Consider the following 20916-nt stretch of genomic DNA (forward strand, 5'->3'; position numbering starts at 1 on the left):
TACTAGAGAACGGGAATCTGAGTAAAAGTACAATTACAATTCTCTATTATCCACCACCGACATCATTTATAGGATGGAATGTAGTAATGACATACGAAATGCAAGACTATAAGAGGCAGAGTGAGCAGCTTTCTGCACAGTTTTGGACTTGTTTGTCCTAAAGGTAAAATGTTATTTTGGCACACGGGTATAGACGGACAGGTCCACAGTGTAACTCTACATACAAGAAGTTGATGTACTGCACATGTGCTCTACTTCAATCTTCTGTAATGTTATAGAGCCACGGAGGACTTGCTCCTTGAAACTTAGAACCAAAATGTCTATCAGGATCACTTTCCTTTCCACATGGCCATGGGAGACTAGTTGTGTCACTGTCTGTCTATAAGGTCATGACAGAGTCTGTAAGTGAATTGGAGAGGAAGAAAGGAGCGGTTATTTTTTCACATGTCTTTGGTTATGAGATGATGTTGCTTGTAAAGTCTCTGTGTGTCCCATCATAAACAACAAACCCTTGACTTTAAAAGCTGCCAGCTCTCCACACTGACTCATATTTCTGTATAAGCTATTCTAATTTTTCCTAATTTGTTTTGCCTCATAGCCATTAATAGTGAACCTCCATTGAATACTGAATACAGGGAAGATACAGACCCACCAAAGGATAAGGAGCGACATGATATGCGAGTGGGGTATCCCATATTTTTGTTTTCTTAATAAACATTAAATGGCACATGTTCACTTTAGACTTTCATTTTGCTCAACCTTAATCTTTCTCTTTTTTTTTTTTTCAGTTCTTTTTTTTTTAAACCAGTTTTTGACTGGTGAGCTGGAGTTTTTTTCTGTGATCATTTTGTTTGTGCTTTATTGTGAGGCTTATTTCAATTATACTTTTAAGTGATGTTTTTATTTTATATTGAAGAAAACCGAATTGAACCTCTTGTAGTAAGGCTATTACGGAGCTTCTGCGGCAGGCGTGGGTGCATGTAGAAAGTGACGCACATCACCGAGTCAGTGAGACTTACATGATGCGTTCCAGAGTGGAATGCACCGTCATTTTGGCAGGAAATTTGAAATCTGGAAAGGCGCCGACATGATGGGACCAGACGTCAGAAAAGGGGAGATCTCATCCCATTGGATAAAGAAAAGTGTTAATCACTGTTTATTCGGACTCCCATGACAGCACTACGAGAGAGGGGATCTGCCCTTAAGGAACAGGAAACCTACAGATACAAAAAGGGCGGCACCTCTCCCATGCATCAGTTGGTTTCCTGTTCCTGAAGAGACTGGATCCTACAGAAGATTTCTACAGGGATTCCAGGCCGGCCGGACCGATTTAGGTAGCGAGGGGGTCTCCTACCTCGGCCGGTGCGGGGTACCTGAGGTAGTCACGGTGGCCCTGGCAGGGCTGCATGGCGGTGGCTATTCAGCGAGGAGCGGTCGCCAGGGGGTGTCCTGTCTCCGGAGCCGGCGCGTGGTGAGTATGACGATTCCCCTCCCCCGAATGCTGTGGGGGCTCTGTGGGGACGGCGGCATCATGGTGGCGCCACTCGGAGTCTCCTGGCAAGATCTCGGCGTCCCACACTGTTCACAGCGCTGACAGGAAGCGCTGTGGACTAGGGGTGACGTATGAAGGCGGAGCCGGCGGTGACTTCCGGGTCGCAGAGCGCATGCGCAGAGGCTCCAAGATGGCGGCGCCCACCGGAAAATATTCGCCGATCACCCTCAGGTGTCGGCTAATCCCCTGCAGCTGCGGGGGGGGGGGGAGAATAACCGAAGGGCGCGGCGCAATTACGCTGACCGAAGGAGGGGCTATTTATCAAGCTCCAAATGCGCATTCCTTGCTTCTGGTCTCCAAACTTCTAAGGATGGAGTCCGATCAGGATCAGCAGCCTCTGCTGCTGGACGAAGCACCCCAGAAGCTTATGGAGAAGGAACATGACAAAAGGTGCGATGGATCTGGCCGCAGAAGCTCCTCCAGACAGGGGTCTGGAGCATCAGCCAGAAAAAATCCCCCTCGTACTTCGGTAGCTTTCTGGGTATGGGTATCCACTGGTAAGTGATCTTCGAGAATGTTCACTCAGTGATTAGTCTCCCCTCGTATATGTTTTCACAGGGGAAGAAGAACACCAGTAAGAAAAAGCATAGGGAATGTGCCATCTGCGGGGTTCTCTTGCCTGACTCATACCTAAAAAAGCTATGTGACCCCTGTATCCAGCAGACGGTGAGGTCTGGGAGAGGGGGAGGGGGTATGGCATTAGTTCTATAGACTAGTTTGCCTTACTTGCCCCCTCAGGTAGCAGAAGAATCCTCTTCTATTGCGGCCAGTCTGAAGGAAATGGTTAGGATGGAAGTTAAGCAGTCCATTAAGAGCCTTTCACAAACAGGAGGCTCTAAGCAGAAAACTCAGTGGTCGTCTGATTCATCTGTGGATAAGGACAAGAGCGAAGAATCGGACGACTCAGCAGCATCATCCTCCTCCTCGGAAGAAGACGCTGCTCGTTTTTGCTTACCCTTGGAGAGAATAGACAAGTTAATAAAGGCAGTAAGAGGCACAATGGGTATAACAGAACCCAAGCCTCAACTATCTAAAGAACAAATGATGTTCAGTGGGTTAGAACAAAGGAAGCGCAGAGTTTTCCCTCTGAATGAAAAGATACAGGAACTTATCAACAAAGAGTGGAAAAAAACAAAGAGGAAAGGCTCCTTACCACCTGCAAATAAGCGAAGGTATCCTTTTGATGACCCAGCAGTAGGTAACTGGGAAAAGGCCCCAAAACTGGATGCGGCAATTGCCAAGGTAGCGAAGCGATCCTCTCTCCCGTTTGAAGATATGGGAACGCTTAAAGACCCCCTGGATAGGAAGGTGGATACCTTCTTAAAGGGAACCTGGGAAATGGCAGCCGGCTCCTTAAGACCTGCGGTGGCGTCAACCTGCATGGCAAGGTCAATGATGGTCTGGCTGGACCAGTTAGAGACCCAATTATCGGACGCTTCAATTGACTCCGTTAAGTTGGCAGCTAGAGCAGCAGGACTTTCTAATGCTGCAAGGAGAGCCCTATGGTTGAAATGCTGGCCAGGGGATATGCAGGCGAAAGCAAAGCTCTGCGCTATCCCTTGTAAAGGCGAGTATTTATTTGGGCCTACCCTGGATGAACTCCTGGAGAAGGCAGGAGATGATAAGAAAAAGTTTCCCAATTTATTTAATGCATACCGTCGTCCCTTCAACAAGAGAAGGTTCAATCGGGGAGGGAAGCGCGCCTTCTCACCGGGTAGAGATCGATCCAGATGGGATGATAAGCGAAAACGAGATACAGGTCTCATGTTTCGCCGTAACCCGACAAAGCAAAAAACAAGACCAATGACTGGCAATCCCGGTGGGAGGGAGACTGTTGCATTTCTCGGCAGAATGGTCGGAAATCACAAACAGCGTTTGGATAAAAGACACTGTTTCCCATGGTCTTAAACTTGAATTTGTTCATACTCCACGGGACAAATTCAAGTTACATAGTTACATAGTTATTAAGGTTGAAGGAAGACTTTAAGTCCATCTAGTTCAACCCATAGCCTAACCTAACATGCCCTAACATGTTGATCCAGGGGGAGGCAAAACAACCCCATGTGGCAAACAGTAAGCTCCACCATGGGGAAAAAAATTCCTTCCCGATCCCACATACGGCAATCAGACTAGTTCCCTGGATCAACGCCTTATCAAGGAATCTAATATATATACCCTGTAACATTATACTTTTCCAGAAAGGCATCCAGTCCCCTCTTAAATTTAAGTAATGAATCACTCATTACAACATCATACGGCAGAGAGTTCCATAGTCTCACTGCTCTTACAGTAAAGAATCCGCATCTGTTATTATGCTTAAACCTTTTTACCTCCAGACGTAGAGGATGCCCCCTTGTCCCTGTCACCGGTCTATGATTAAAAAGATCATCAGAAAGGTCTTTGTACTGTCCCCTCATATATTTATACATTAACATAAGATCACCCCTTAGCCTTCATTTTTCTAAACTAAATAGCCCCAAGTGTAATAACCTATCTTGGTATTGCAGACCCCCCAGTCCTCTAATAACCTTGGTCGCTCTTCTCTGCACCCGCTCTAGTTCAGCTATGTCTTTCTTATACACCGGAGACCAGAACTGTGCACAGTATTCTAAGTGTGGTCGAACTAGTGACTTGTATAGAGGTAAAATTATGTTCTCCTCATGAGCATCTATGCCTCTTTTAATGCATCCCATTATTTTATTTGCCTTAGTAGCAGCTGCCTGACACTGGCCACTGAATATGAGTTTGTCATCCACCCATACACCCAGGTCTTTTTCATTGACGGTTTTGCCCAGAATTTTAGAATTAAGCACATAGTTATACATCTTATTACTTCTACCCAAGTGCATGACCTTACATTTATCCCCATTAAAGCTCATTTGCCATTTATCAGCCCAAGCTTCTAGTTTACATAAATCATCCTGTAATATAAAATTGTCCTCCCCTGTATTGATTACCCTGCAGAGTTTAGTGTCATCTGCAAATATTGAAATTCTACTCTGAATGCCCCCTACAAGGTCATTAATAAATATGTTAAAAAGAAGAGGGCCCAATACTGACCCCTGTGGTACCCCACTACTAACCGCGACCCAGTCCGAGTGTATGCCATTAATAACCACCCTTTGTTTCCTATCCCTGAGCCAGCTCTCAACCCACTTGCACATATTTTCCCCTATCCCCATTATTCTCATTTTATGTATCAACCTTGTGTGGCACCATATCAAAAGCTTTTGAAAAGTCCATATACACTACATCTACTGGGTTCCCTTGGTCCAGTCCGGAACTTACCTCTTCATAGAAGCTGATCAAATTAGTCTGACATGATCGGTCCCTAGTAAACCCGTGCTGATACTGGGTCATGAGGTTATTCCTCTTCAGATACTCCAGTATAGCATCCCTTAGAATGCCCTCCAGGATTTTACCCACAGTAGAGGTTAAGCTTAATGGCCTATAATTTGCGAGTTCAGTTTTTGTCCCCTTTTTGAATATTGGCACCACATTTGCTATACGCCAGTCCTGTGGTACAGACCCTGTTATTATGGACTCTTTAAAGATTAAAAATAATGGTCTATCAATGACTGTACTTAATTCCTGCAATACTCGGGGGTGTATCCCATCCGGGCCCGGAGATTTGTCAATTTTAGTGATTTTTAGACGCCGCCGTACTTCCTGCTGGGTTAAGCAGGTAACATTTAATTGGGAATTTTTATCACTAGTCATATTGGCTGCCATGGGATTTTCTTTTGTAAATACTGATGAAAAAAGTCATTTAGCATATTGGCTTTTTCCTCATCCTCATCCACCATTTCACCCAGACTATTTTTAAGGGGGCCAACACTATAATTTTTTAGTTTCTTACTATTTATGTAGTTAAAGAATATTTTGGGGTTATTTTTACTCTCTCTGGCAATGAGTCTCTCTGTCTCAATCTTTGCTGCCTTGATTTGCTTTTTACAGAATTTATTTAATTTTTTGTATTTATTTAATGCCTCCTCACTACCTACTTCCTTTAATTCTCTAAATGCTTTCTTTTTGTCACTTATTGCACCCCTTACAGCTTTATTTAGCCATATTAGTTTCCTCCTATTTCTAATATGTTTATTCCCATACGGTATATACTGTGCACAGGTCCTATCCAGGATGCTAATAAACGTCTCCCATTTTCTTTGTGTACTTTTATGTCTCAGGATATTGTCCCAGTTAATTGCACCAAGATCCTCTCTCATCCGTTGGAAATTTGCCCTCCTGAAGTTTAGTGTCCTTGTCACCCCTCTACTACACATCTTATTAAAGGAGACATGAAAACTTATTATTTTGTGATCACTATTCCCCAAGTGACTCCCAACCCTTATATTTGCTATGCGGTCTGGCCTGTTAGTTAATATTAGGTCTAGCAGTGCCCCCCTTCTTGTTGGGTCCTGAACCAGTTGTGAAAGGTAATTGTCTCTCATAGTTGTCAAAAACCGATTACCTTTACTGGAACTGCAGGTTTCTGTTCCCCAATCTATTTCAGGGTAGTTGAAGTCCCCCAAAATAATGACTTCTCCTTGAGTCGCAGCTTCATCTATTTGCTTTACGAGGATATTCTCCATTGCTTCCATTATTTTGGGAGATTTATAACAAACCCCTATCAGTAATTTATTATTTTTTCCCCCTCCCCTTATCTCCACCCACAGGGACTCTACATTTTCATTAGATTCACCTATATTATCACGCAGGATGGGTTTTAAGGTCGATTTTACATACAGACACACCCCACCCCCTCGCTTATCTGTACGGTCATTTCTGAACAGGCTATAGCCCTGCAAGTTCCCAGCCCAGTCATGGCTCTCATCCAGCCATGTTTCAGATATCCCCACCATGTCATAATTAAGTTAACGCCTTGGCGCTCATCTCCCACTGAACAAATTGCCTTGGAAGAGGAAGTGAGGACTCTTTGTTCTAAAAATGTTTTGGTGGAAGTACCGTATTCTCAGGCAGGGAAAGGGTTTTACTCTCCCCTTTTCCTAATCCAAAAACCAGATAACACTTATAGAACCGTTATTAATCTTAAGGGTCTCAATAAGTTTTTGGTAAAGCATACTTTCAAAATGGAGTCCATCAATTCGACAATAAAAATGCTCTTTGAAAACTGTTTTATGGTAGTAGTGGATTTGAAAGATGCCTGCTATCATGTACCCATTCATGCTGATTTCCAACGATACCTGAGGGTAGCACTGCTAATGGAGGGAAGGATTCAACATTTTCAGTTCAGTGCACTCCCCTTCGGGATAACTTCTGCTCCTAGAGTGTTCACTAAAATAATCGCGGAAGTCATGGCGCATTTAAGGGAATCAAATGTCCTTATAATCCCCTACTTAGACGATTTCCTCATTGTCGGGAACTCAGTAGATCACGGTCTGTCACAATGGGAGATTACTAAAGCTAAACTAGAAAACCTGGTTTGGATCATAAACTTCGAAAAATCTAAGTTACAGCCCCTAAATATTCAAAAATTCCTTGGGTTAATATTGAATTCAGTAACACAGCAGTGTCTTCTCCCTATAGAAAAAATAGAGCTAATTCAGAGTTATGTGTTAAAAGCAATTAAAACACCCTCCATGACACTTAGGCAAGCAATGTCCCTACTTGGGTCACTCACATCTTGCATTCCAGCTGTTAAGTGGGCTCAGTTCCACACCAGATCCCTGCAAAAAGAAGTTTTGTTCCATGACAGAGCATTAAATGGCGCGCTAAATGGGAAATTAACGTTGGGGCCAATAACACTGAATTCCCTTAGGTGGTGGTTAGACAAACAGAATTTATCAGCAGGGGTGCTCTGGATAGTAAATGTCACCCAGGTGATAACCACAGATGCCAGCTCTTCGGGGTGTGGAGCCTATATGAGGGACATGGTGGTCCAGGGACAATGGGAACCCTTCACAACATTCTCATCCAATCAAAGGGAGTTGTTGGCAATTGAATTGGCTGTTAAAAAATTCCTCATATATCTGATGGGCCAGCACGTCACAATTCTGTCGGACAACAGCGTGGCAGTCGCCTACATAAACCGGCAAGGGGGAACACGTTCCGAGACATTAATGCAGATCACGGATCGCTTGTTCCAGGTGGCAGAGATCAATTTTCAATCTTTGACAGCTCTCCACATCAAAGGAAAGGAAAATATAACAGCAGATTTCCTAAGTCGAAACATGTTAAGACAAGGAGAGTGGTCTCTCAACGAAGACATTTTCAACCATATCATCCACAGATGGGGTCAACCAGTGGTGGATCTGTTCGCCACCAGAGGCAACAGAAAAGTAAAACTTTTTTGCTCTCTGAATCCCAGAGAGAATCCCCTGGCGGTGGACGCATTTCTAATAAAATGGGATTTTCCACTGGCTTATGCCTTCCCACCACTGAATCTGATACCTCTAGTGGTGAGGAAAATCAGGGAAGATCGAGCAAAAGTCATCCTTATTGCCCCCTTTTGGCCCAGAAGAACCTGGTTTGCCTGGCTCAGGACAATGTCTGTATCGGATCCCTGGGTACTGCCAGAGATCCCGAACTTACTTTCTCAGGGACCAATCTCCCATCCACAAGTGGCAGCGCTCTATTTAACGTCGTGGAGTTTGAACGGTCACTGTTAGTAGATAAAGGCTTCTCTCCGAACTTGGTAGAAACGTTCCTAAAGAGTAGGAAACAAATAACTACAAAAATCTACTCTAGGACTTGGTGGAAGTTCTTGACCGTTTCAAAGTTTAATATCCAAGAAGGGGTGCCGATACAACAAACCTTAGAGTTTCTACAGAAGGGGTTTGAGCTAAAACTCTCTACTAGTACCCTTAGAGTACAGGTCTCAGCTCTGGGTGCCCTGTTTTCCTGTAATATAGCTAACAACTATTGGATAGCGAGGTTTATGAAGGCAGTCTGTAGAACTAGACCAGTATATAAAGACAGAACGGTTCCGTGGGATTTAAATTTAGTTCTGTCCTCTCTAAAACCCCCATTTGAACCTCTACAAGAGGCCTCGATTAAAATGTTGACACTTAAGACAGCCTTCTTGATTGCCATAACCTCAGCTCGCAGGATAGGGGATATCCAGGCACTTTCCAGACTTCCAGCATATACAGAGTTCCTGTCTGACAGGGTAATCCTTAGACCAGACCCAGCATATCTGCCGAAGGTAGCAACACGGTTTCATAGGTCGCAGGAGATAGTTTTACCATCTTTTATTCCTAATCCATCTAATCCTAAAGAGCAGGAGCTTCATACGTTAGATGTTAGGAGATCTCTTCTACAGTATATTTCAGTCACCGATAGTTGGAAGAAGGATGAGGCACTGCTTCTTTCCTTCCAAGGTCCAAAGAAAGGATGTAGAGTATCAAAATATTTACTGGCTAGATGGATTAGGGAAACTATCTCTCTGGCCTATACAGCGGGTGGGGGGCCAGCTCCGCAGAATCTAAAGGCACATTCCACCCGGGCCATGGCGTCATCCTGGGCAGAAAGATCTGGAGTGTCGGTGGAACAAATATGTAAGGCGGCCACTTGGTCATCCCCTTCCACGTTCTTTAAGCACTATCGGTTGGATTTGGGGTCCTCCTCTGATCTCACCTTCGGGTTAAGGATGCTGCAGACTATAGTCCCTCCCTAAGGTAGCTTACATCTCTGTAAATCTCTCGTAGTGCTGTCATGGGAGTCCGAATAAAGCATTAAGCTACTTACGGGTAGCAGCATTTTTCGGAGGCCCATGACAGCACCCTTAGTTCCCTCCCTATTCACATGGGGTTGCACTTCCTAATTTGTATATAGTGTGATATGTAGATCTCACGTATGGTGTCTAGTTACAATTTAATAGAATATTTTCGTTTTCAAAATGTATATAATGAATATTTGTATGCCACTAACCGCGGTAGTCCTCTCAAGGCTCTGAAATACAACTGATGCATGGGAGAGGTGCCGCCCTTATTGTATCTGTAGGTTTCCTGTTCCTTAAGGGTGGATCCCCTCTCTCGTAGTGCTGTCATGGGCCTTCGAAAAATGCCGCTACCCGTAAGTAGCTTAATGCTTTCTTGTATAAAGGACCCTGACTGAAGACACCATAAGGTAGGACCGAGGTTCTGATGATGTGTCTTCCGTTAGAGCTGTTTCTGCAGAGCCCAGCACTGTCCCTGGCCCATTGAGTATATCTGGTAAGGAGGTCCCTTTGGGAGACGATTTGTCCTTATGGATTCTCCTTCCTTTTTTTTTTTTTTTTTTTTTTTTTTTTTTAAGGGAGACTAGGATCCTGCACCAATGCAAAAGAAAAATCTACAAATCGCAAGTGTGCCATTCGCAGTAAAAAAAAAACCTTCCATCCACCCACAAAAAGGCTCTATGCCAGCTGTGTATGGAGAAAATCATCCGAGAGGAACAGCCATCTCTTATGGATGAAGTTAGTGGGATGGTGTGACAGGAGATCCAGTCTTCCCTATCACCTTCTCCCAGTTTTTTTCAGGGGCCCCTCTGTATCCAAAAAAGGGGAAATACGCCCCTGAAGATAGCTTTGACTTAATTGCGGAAATATCAGTTCCTGAAAAATGTTTGGAGGAAGGCGCAGTTGCTCTAAGTTATACCAAGCAGGACGATAAAGAAATTCTTCTTTTCCTATGATGACATGGAGGAATTATTACTCTGTCAGGAATACAATGGGGGTAGAAGAAGAGAAAACATCCCGCACAGTCCAGGATGAGATGTTTGGGGGCTTGAGATCGAGAAGGAAGATGGTGTTTCCCATCCATGACAGCTTTCAGTATTTAATTCTGGATGAATGGGAGTTCCCAGTAACGAAGCTGAAGGTGATTTGAAGGACTGCTTCCCCCTGCATGAAGACATCTCAAAGAGCTGGACAGAAATTCCCAAAGTGGATGTCGAGGTAGCCAAAAAGACTACCCTACCCTTTGAGGACTGCTCCCAGCTTAAATATACACTTGACCGCAAGATGAATAGTCTGTTTAAGTCTTGGGAGACATCGGAGGCCTCCTTAAGAACGAATGTCGCATCCACCTGTGTCATGATGGCCATGTTTTGTTGGTTATGACAGATGGAGGATCATATTAAGGGAGGTACCCCTAGAGAAGATATTCTGGCCTCTTGCAGAAAGTAGGCGTATTCCTAGCAGATGCCTTTGCTGAATCTGTCCGGATTGCAGCTAGAGCTTCGGTTCTTTCTAACACCACGAGAACAGCACTATGATTAAAGATGTGGAGCGGAGGTCTCCTATCCAAATCTAAGTTATGCTCTAAACCTTTCGGAGGGGAATATGTCTTTGGTCTAAATATGGACGACTGGCTGGAGGTGTCCGATAAAGAGTCTTCCCGAACCTTGATCGCTCAAAAAGGGGCAAAATCCTCAATATAGAGGAAAAGGTAAATTGGGACGTTAGATCTACCCAAAAGGAGGAAGAGAGAGAGAAGTATCTTTCAGAACCAATGTTCTGAAAGGCAATGACACCAAATGAGTAGGGGGCAGGATTTCAAGCTTCTTCCCACACTGGCGGGATATAACATCAGACGCAAAATCCTGGATTCAGTCAGGATGGGATTAAAAATCTAATTTTCCTTCTTAATACCTTGGATTGGTACCTTGTATTCGACATCCTGTCTCTTCTGTAACAACGGATGCCAGTAAAAAGGGTTGGGGAACAGTTACATCTGAGAGGTATTTCAGGGAGTCTGGCACAAGGAGATGGACGACAGATCTTCAAATTTCAGAGAAATAACAGCGGTAGAGGAAGCCCTGAGAGCAGCAAAGTCTGTACTTCAAGGAACTCATGTTCAAATTTAGTCTGACAATATGACCACAGTGGCTCACCTACGTCATAAGGGCAGCACAAGATTCGAGAGCCTGCAACAAATCTCGGCAAGAATTTTTAATTTTGGGCAGAAGATCATCTATCCTTGTTGGCCCTTCATCTAAAGGGATCCAACAATATCCAGGCAGACTTCCTGAGCCGAATGGATCTAAATCCGGGGGAATGGAGCCTCCGTACAAAGTTGTTCCAATTAATACCCCAAAAATAGGATCACCCATATGTAGACCTGTTTGCAAATCGGCAAAACACAAAAGTAGATCATTATTTCTCCATAGGTCCAAGCAGACCCTAATCAAGGGTGGATGCCTTCTTTCACCCGTAGAACTTCAGGTTGGCCTATGCGTTCCCTCCAATTCTGTTATTACCACGAACTTTGCAGACGGTCAGAACGAACAGGGTCAAAACCATTCTGATCGCTCCACTCTGGCCAAAGAGGATCTGGTTTGGGGCTCTGAAACTTCAGATCTCAGAGGAACCTCTTACCCTTTCCCCAGATCACGACCTGCTACATCAAGGTCTAATTTTTCATCTGACTCCTCACAGCTTGTGCTTGGCAGCCTGGCTTCTGAAGCATCAATTCTGAAAGGCAGAGGTCTCTCGGATGCCATCATAAGTACAGGTCACTAATGCCATCTAATCTAAGATATGGAAGACCTTCTCTGCATGGTATGGATCCACCCTCATCGATCCATTTCATCTTGATGTTTCCAGAATATTAGACTTCCTACTGGATGGCCTATCAAATTGATTAGAACTTGGCACCCTGAAAGTCCAGGTGTCTGCTCGGAGTTCCTCCTTTGACCAAAACCTGGCAACCTGGCAAACTACCGATGGATAAAGAAGTTCATGATAGTTGCCACTAGAATTCGCCCAAGAAGGTCCAATGTAGTTCAGTCTTGGAACCTGAATATAATATTGAGGGGTCTGACTATCCTGCCTTTTGAACCTATGGACCAAATCCAAATGGACAAACTATCCTGGAAAGCGTCTCTATTGGTAGCCATTACGACAGCAAGGAGGGTTTGCGAGATACACGCCCTATCCATTAAGGAAGCTTATTTGAAAATACTGGACAAAAGAATAATCCTTTGCCTAGACCCCACCTTCCTTCCAAAGGTAGCATCTGACTTTCACATATCCCAGGAAATAAGTCTTTATTCTTTTTGTGAGAACCCAAAGGACGATAGAGAAGCAAAATTTCATTCTCTAGATGAGAACCATCCCCTTTTACCGAAGTCAAACGGGACCTTGGAGAAAACATCAAAGCCTTTTAGTCCAATACTGTGCACCAAATAAAGGGAAGAAAGCCTCCAAGAGCTCTCTGGCTAACTCGATTAAAATAACAATCACAAAAACCTATAAAATCAAGATTTATCTCCTCCTGAATCACTAAGGGCTCATTTCACTAGTGTTGTATCTGTCTCTTGGGCTGAAAGGGCCAGTGCTTCCATCAAACAAATCTGCAGTGTTGCTGTCTGGTCCTCAGCCCATACCGTTTACTAAGCATTACAGATTAGACCTAGGGCTCGATTCTATAAAGTTCGTTTCTTTTTTTTCCGCATGCGAGTTTCATCTCGCATGCGAGCTGTTCTCGCTTGCTCGCGTGATTCTTAGAAGCTTGCGAGTTTAATTCCCTTGTTCGAATGGTTGCGGAAGTCGTTGCGAGATTTTGAAACTCGCTTGCGGAAATCGGTGCTTTTCATGCGAGTTTGCGAGTTCCGATGCGGATTTACGTCACAAACTTGCGTATTTTTCTGTGCAGGAAGCTGCTGGAGTCTCGTGTGTGGACAGGAAGTGCGCCCCTGCGGGAACAGCTTTACACTTGTGCATGCGCATCACACATCTGGTTTGATAGGAGAGAGAGAGAGATAGGTAGGAGATAGAGATAGAGATAGGTAGGAGTGATAGGAGAGAGATAGGGGAGTGAGGTTAGGTTTATAGTGCTCCTGCCCGCAGCTGTTGCCTGTGTATTAGCTGCAGCAATCAGTCACCTTTTGGCATGTCTTCCCACAGACATAATACACACAGAGAGCGCTCACATGCTGCAGGGAGACAGACTCAGCATGGGCACGGCAGTTCACGCCGCCGTAGTATCTCCAGGCATATAAGACACAGTGGAAGTAGCAGGAGACAGGAGTCACATGTCAGTTTGCCTAGCAACTCAAGCTCACGGAGCCACAGTCCTAGGCCCTCCACAAGCAGGGCAAGCACCAGCAGGGTACAGCATTCCTCTAGTCAGGCCAGTGGTGAAGTGCAGGCTGCTGGAGATCAAACACTGCATACTGACAGACCTGTCATGAGGCCAGAATCCTGCGCTTCCACTCCTTTGAGCCACTCATCACCTGCAAGCCATCAGTCTGAGGAGCTAGGTTCCAATTCCCCAGAGGAAAGCATGGAGGTTCGTTCAGCTGAAGAGCGAAGTGGTTCTATTCAAAAATACACCCGTTTTTCTCAGATCGAGAATCTTGTTTTGGCACAAAAAATTACGGAGCATTTCGATAAATTAATGGGAAGGCTGTCAAACCGGACTGAAATGTCCGTGAAAGCAAACCTCTGGGGTGATGTTGTCGATGCCGTAAATTCCGTTGGGAGGCAAAGAAGGAGTGTTGCGAAATGTAAAAAGAGATACCAAGATCTAAAAACACAGGTCCGTAAAAAGGTCTCAGATCTACGGAAGTACAGGTGAGCAAAGTTCACTTCAGTTGCTTAATGCGGATGTTCCGGCCAACAAACCAAATACTCGGTTCCCCTCCCCCAGCTGCGGGGCATCCCCTTAAGGGGTCATTGTGCAGGAGTATATGGACGCAGAACGTCCATAGACTCCTGTGAGGTGACGTCACCAGGGGATGCTGCACTTGGAGCATAGGCCCCGGGGGCTTAGGGCCGTGGGGCATCCCAAAAGGGGATACCCTGCGGCAGGGGTGGGTTTTTTATTTTGGATTTTTGGGTGGATCTTCCGCTGCAATGATCATGGTTATTCCTTCCTGCTGTTTGGTTATTCATTTTTCTAAATTTTTACGCTACCACAGTTGTTGCACTAAAAATGCTGGCTGCAGGGGTGCACCGTGCCTTGCAGATGCCAGTGGCAAGGAAAAGGAAGGTGTCCAATTTTTTTTCCGGGGGGGGAAGCCCAGGCTTAGAGGCTGTCATGGGCCCCATAATTCCTAATGGCAGCCCTGCCTGCGACCATGGCACACACACACACGTGCAGATATATCTGTCACCAACTGTCATAACTGGTGCTGGCTGCTCCACGTTCTAAATGCGAGCGTACATGCTGTTCTATATTCTTACCTTTGCATTACAGCACCGGCACTGGTGGAGGTTGCCCTCGGCGGTTGCTTTTGACCGACGCAGAGAAGCTCATTGAGGGCCTAATAAATCCGGCGACCTTGATTGGTCTTCCGCACACCATAGACACCGATGGTCCTGATGTTGCAGTTGCAGGTATGCTGTGCCCCACTGATCATCCTTTTAATCAATTATGCCATTGCAGTTATCCATATGCAGGAACATGATACATTTCTGATGATGTAAGACAGGCTGCTACTCGGCCAGAGTATGGCTTTTTTACCATGGCGCTTGGCCACTTTAGCTCTCCTTTCACACAGTGGACTGTTCGTTCCACATGGGCGCAACCTTGACACCCATAACCTGCCCCTGCAGTAGAGGCACTTGCAAATATTCTCAAGTCCGCAGCAGATGCAAGCACAGCAGACAATGCACCACTTACCTGGTGAGCGAGTCTACGCCGCTTGGCAACATCACAAGTGTTTTCCCGTGGCGTACCATGCGCACGACAGACTAGAGGGAGGGCCTGGGTGGGGGAATACCTCCTAGGCTGTCCCTCTACTCAGATGTCATTGTATTACGTTAGAGGAACCCACTGGCAGAGGCGCCGCCCAGCGCATACTCTGGCGGCGGGAAAGTGGTCTCTGTGCTTGCAGCCATGGCGGCAGGGCGAGAAAGTTGGGGCACTGCCACAGACGCTGCCTCTACTGCCCTGTATGCTGCTGGTGCTGGATGACAGCATTCTTTTTAACCGTTGTCGTTTTTTTTGCATAGGTCCGGTGCAGGAACATGTACAGGACAGTAACACGCCTTCAGAGTTGGACATTCCACCAGAACTGTCGTCCCAGCAGGACGAACGGGAAATTATTCTGCCCGTGGAGTTCATAGATGGGGACCAATGTGAGGTGCAGCGTCTGAATGAAGAACCTATTGCTGCACCCACCACATCCACCCCTGTAAGTAACACACGTAGGGGTGCGGTTGGCAGAAACCGAGCTGACCGTAGTGCTGGCCCCCCACCTAGTTTGCAAATGCAGTCGAGCTGTCGTTTCTACAGGATGCAACAGCAGCACCGCAAAATGTTGCAGCGGCAGCTTAACGGTATCCGGCAACAACAGATCGCTACGAACCTGCAGCTAACCCAATTGAACGAGCATTTTGGAACCTTGAACAGTTTGATTGGCCTTTTTTTGGCCGATCAAGCAAGCCGTTCTGGCCAGCAGTAAGTGCAGCTTGGAACTGGTTACCCCTACTTTTTTCTAAAGATAATTATGTTAACTGCTGCTGCATACTGTGCTTTTGGTGTCTTGGACGTCTTGTTTAATTGTTTGTGTTATGATTCATGCATGTCTCTGTTTTGTGTTTAAAACATGCATTTTTTTCAAGTAATTGTTTGCGCACAAAATGCCATTTCACAATGTTGTGAACCTCAACTTGGGGTAGTTATGCCTTAAAACATTAAAGTATCTCTGTGAGGTCCATATTAAATCCTGTAATGGTCTGGTCTTTCTAATCCCCAACTCAGGCAGCAGCATGGCCCGGTGCACCCCTGGTCATACTTCAAATTACAAATGGTAACGTGCAAATAGTGTGGGCAGTAACTCTGTCCACACATCTGACATCCACATTGTTCCTAAATTGCTCACCAAGATTAAACACTAGGAAGTTGTTAAACAGACATTACACTTTTTTTTTTCAACTGCAGTTGCTTATTTTTGAAAAAACAAAAAAAAAAAACACTGCTGCAGCACATAAACGTTTGGAAGGTGGGCTGTAATTCTGATGTGCAGAGCATTAACACTGTTATTTATCTTTAACTGACACATGTACATGTTTAGAAGTGGATCACCATTGGCCAATGTGATCGGATACTTTGCTCAGGGATAAACAAGGCATAAGAATTAATTTTTGGGGCCGTTTTTATACAAAAAAAAGATACTTAATAAGCAAAGAACCGATTGATCAGTTGTGCTCTTACAGAATTTCCCTGGTCATTGGCTGGTCCATCATACTGCAAGGCATGGATGTTCTCCACCATGCCCTCTTCCTCAGCAATGTAGTCCTGAACCCTGTGCTTAATTGCCAGATTGTGCAGCACCACACAGGCTCCTACAATGTCAACTACCTTGGGAGGTCTGTATTGTAAATAGCCACCGGACTTATCAAGGCACCGGAACCGTATTTTTAGTAGTCCAAAAGCCCGTTCCACCACTGCTCTGGTCTTCTTGTGGGCCCTGTTATATGTGGTTTGCGCTGCCGTGTCCTCACGCAGCATTGGCGTCATCAGCCACGGTAAGCAGGGATAACCAGAATCACCTAGAAACATATCAGGTTGTTAGCAACATTGTTTAGCACAATCGGAGAACACCACATGAATAACTTACCAAGCAGCCATCCTTCAGGGAGATTGCCATCCTCAAACTTGGTATATAGGCCAGAGTTCCGCAGAATGTGGCTGTCGTGACAGGATCCTGGGAACCCTGCCACTAGGCTCATGATCTGCAGATCAGGCCCAGCGACCATTTGAATGTTCATCGAATGGCCCATCTTCCTGTTACGGTAGATGTGTTCCTCCTCCACTGGTGGAATAAAATTGACGTGCGTACAGTCTATTGCCCCGAGGACATTGGGCATTTGTGCGATTTTATACCACTTATTTTTCATGTGGCTAACCTCTTGCTCAGATGTGGGGAAGTACACAACTGTGGGCAGAATGCGTCGCATCCCCTTCAGAAAGTCGTCCAATGCCCGACACATTGCCGGCTGTGACATGCCCATGCACAATGCTCCCAGCCGCTGGAACGACCCATTGGCCAAAAACTGAATGCTTGCCACCATCTTAAGCATCCCAGGTAAGGCATGATTACGAGCGGTGATTGGCTCCAGGTCCGGTTGGAGAAGGCCATATAGGTAGGTGAGGGCACTGCGGTTGAGTCGGGTCAGCTCATATATGCTCCTCTCCGATAAATTAGCGATGTCCAACCTATCCCGATATATTCTGGGTCGGGGTACCGGCCGTGTTCTGGCATTTTCAGCCAGAATGCGCTCAAAATCCACACAAACAGCTAGAAAAGGCTCCATGATGCTCCTGAGGTAACTAGTTCTCTCCACAAACAACCAACTGTAATTTTCTCCCACATAACTGTCGAGATTTGCTCGCCAGAGAGAGGGGAGTTTGGTTATAGGATCGCACTAGAATTTCTCGAATTCGCATAGCCATTGTGAGTTTTTCTCGCATGCGAGTTTTTTTGCGAGTTTGCACTCGCACTTGCGAGTTTTTTTCGCAAAAACTCGGCAAAATCGAGAATGACTGTATAGGATCGCACCTACATTGTTTTCAGAGCGAGAATTACATTTTAACGCTAAAAACAGGCGAGTTTCCCATTTTCGAACTTTATAGAATCGAGCTCCTAATGTCTATAAGCGATTTAGCCTTTGGCAAGCTATTGTCCCTCCCTAGGTGTTATTCTTTTGCATTTCTCCAGTGGTGCTGTCGTGGAGGGGATTAGTGAACACAGAATTACACATACCGGTAATTTGGTTTCTAAGTCACTCCATGACGGCACTGGTAATTCCTCCCTCTAAGAACCGTTATGTTCACTTGATTCCTGGTGTTAATAAAAAAAAATCAAGCATTCATTCTGTGTGGTCCTCGGGGGGGGGGGGGGGGGGGAGTACAATGAGGATGGAGGGAGGGCTGCTTAAAGCTCTTGTTTCCTGTCTGTATTTCCTGTCCCTAATTAGAACGGGGAGGCAACTTCCTGTGGTGCTGTCGTGGAGGGTCTTAGAAACCGAATTAGCAGTAAGTGTAATTCTATTTTTTTCCCCTACTTTTTACAGTCTGCATTAATACTGATCTTCTGCATTGCAATGTACATGTTTGAATATTGAATGTTTCTTCTCGGCATGGGCCATTTACAATGTCAACGATGCCCATATCATAGTCCCGGTGACTGTAACTTTAGATCTGTCAATCACTAAGATACCATACATATCTCCATATAAATTAATGATGGGGCAAATGTTGCCATCAGTTTCCATCACCCTTTGAAAACGCACCTGTAGAGCAAAGGGATGTATGTAATTTTATCAATTAGATAAATTGCAAAGTCTTATGCAGTAAAGGTGCACTAGATCCATTTTTTTTTTTTTTTTTTTTTTTTTTTTTAATAATCTGTAGTAAAGCAAATACCAATCCAGATGAGTTGTTGTATTCTTCTAAACTTGTGTACATTGGGGCCACGTGTATGTGCTATAGCTGATTTAGCAGTTGCTTGACATCTTATTGTTTTTTATGTACCTTTAAGGTATAGTCCTGATGCACGCCTAGTCCAGTTTCAGAAGGAAAGAAGTATTGGACTTCGCCTTGCGGGAGGAAATGATGTGGGAATATTTGTTGCTGCTGTTCAAGAGGGAAGCCCTGCAGCTCGAGAAGGGATGAAAGAGGGTGATCAAATTCTTCAGGTGACCATTGTACTTGAGATTTGGTGGCTTGCACATTCAATACTTAAAGTGTAGTTTTTGTTCAACTCATTTTTTATTTTTAAAGAATATTTGTAGATTGTTACACTTGATATAATAATTGAGAAACATCAGCCTTCTAGTACTGCTAATTAGAATTTCATATTACGTGCACCTGGACAAACTCTAAAGATAAAGATTTTCATTAATGTCTGCAAGTATCTTCAGGTGATCTTGCTTACATGGCACTTTACATGGTTTTAGCATAAGTTACCTCTAGTATTATTGGCAAGTGAGAAACTACCTAACTTGTTGTGAAAAATTAATCTGCCCGAGATTGCTACAGTTTACATGGCAGTGGCATGTCTTAATCTCCACAGCTCACAAAACTTTGCTCATACAAAATATAAAGTGGGCTATAAACTATACAATACATCCTATAAGAGAAACAGGCCACCCTGGTTTTGTGAATAGAATGTAACGTTTATTAAACATCTATCCTTAATATCAATTTCAGGAACAAGTCCGCACAATAGACGGATCACAGGGGACTAGAAATATGTAATTAATAGTATGTCAAACTACAAAAGGAGAATTTAAATTAAATACATGGTCATCCATAAATACATTCAGAAAACATAATTCATGAATGTCATAAGTATAAAAAAAAATAACCTAATCAAAGTCCAGCTCACCATAATCAACATCCTTGGAAGCTCGGAGCACCGAGCCGCTGTGTCTGGGCTAGGAGGAATAAAAAATAAATAAATAACACACAAGTGCATTAACCTGATCATGGATTAATTATAAAGTTCAAGTGCATAAATATCTTCAAGCATGATCATGTTTAGGAAGATATATAGCTGATCCGGACCAATAAGTGTGTTCATCTGATCTTAAATAAATTAGTTATAAAGTGCAAGTTCATAAATATATTCAGAACATGATGTTTAATTTTAATATATCTCTATTCATGATTTAGATGAAAGGAAAACATACTTGATGGACATTTAGTTGAACATATAACAATAGTATCAAAATGGATGGCGGAGTATGAATTTTATGCTATTTATTGACATGCTATTAGTTAATTCTTTCCAGTCCCCTGTGATCCATCTGTTGTGCTGACTTCTTTCTGGAATTTATATTGATATAAGGTTATATGTTTTAATAGGATTTAATAAATATTACATTTTATTTGCCAAAAAAGTGCGGCCTGTTTGTATCATACAACACATGAAGACTGCGTTCGTTCCCTAATGAGAGAATTTGACTATTTACTGTTGCCATTTGCAGGTAAATGAAACCAGTTTTCACAACATGACACGTGAAGATGCCATACAATATCTAATGAACTTGCCACAGCATGAAGATGTTCTAGTGCTGACACAGGGCAAAGAAGACAGTAAGTTTAACAATGTGGATGGGACTTCTTGCTGTTTTGTGTGTTCTTTGGTGTCGGGCTCATAGTACAAGCTGTTTGTTACAGTTTACAGGAAGATGGTAAAGTCCAATGTGGGTGATTCTTTCTACATCCGGACACATTTTGATTATGAGGCCGATGCTCCATCTGGCTTGAGCTTCGGTCGGGGTGAGATTTTCCATGTTTTGGACACACTGTACCGTGGGAAAATTGGGAGCTGGCTCGGTGTACGTGTTGCCCGTGATTTGAAGGAGATGGACAAGGGAATTATTCCAAATCGTGTTAGGTAAATAATTTGCCACACTCTTAAGACAATATTAAACATATATCTCTCTTCCACACTTATGATCTTGC

At 44.2% G+C, this 20916-nt stretch overlaps 2 protein-coding genes across 6 annotated transcripts in view; both read left to right on the forward strand.

Moving 5' to 3' along the window:
- The window catches only part of TJP3 (tight junction protein 3), an 80645-nt gene that overhangs the window by 41333 nt on the left and 18396 nt on the right, over positions 1-20916 (forward strand). For all 5 annotated transcript variants that reach the window (XM_077253677.1, XM_077253659.1, XM_077253667.1 and 2 more), the window contains 4 exons: positions 599-686; positions 18986-19142; positions 20436-20544; positions 20629-20848. In XM_077253677.1, the coding sequence (XP_077109792.1) occupies positions 599-686; positions 18986-19142; positions 20436-20544; positions 20629-20848 (574 nt within the window). The remainder of the gene's footprint in view (positions 1-598; positions 687-18985; positions 19143-20435; positions 20545-20628; positions 20849-20916) is intronic.
- On the forward strand, positions 13273-16169 carry LOC143766238 (uncharacterized). Its single transcript, XM_077253759.1, has 3 exons — positions 13273-14069; positions 14695-14834; positions 15453-16169. The coding sequence occupies exons 1-3, from the start codon at positions 13387-13389 to the stop codon at positions 15902-15904; spliced, it is 1275 nt and encodes a 424-aa protein (XP_077109874.1). The 5' UTR covers positions 13273-13386; the 3' UTR covers positions 15905-16169.

The sequence above is a fragment of the Ranitomeya variabilis genome, chromosome 1 (assembly GCF_051348905.1).
Source record: "Ranitomeya variabilis isolate aRanVar5 chromosome 1, aRanVar5.hap1, whole genome shotgun sequence".
In the NCBI taxonomy this organism is placed as follows: domain Eukaryota; kingdom Metazoa; phylum Chordata; class Amphibia; order Anura; family Dendrobatidae; genus Ranitomeya; species Ranitomeya variabilis.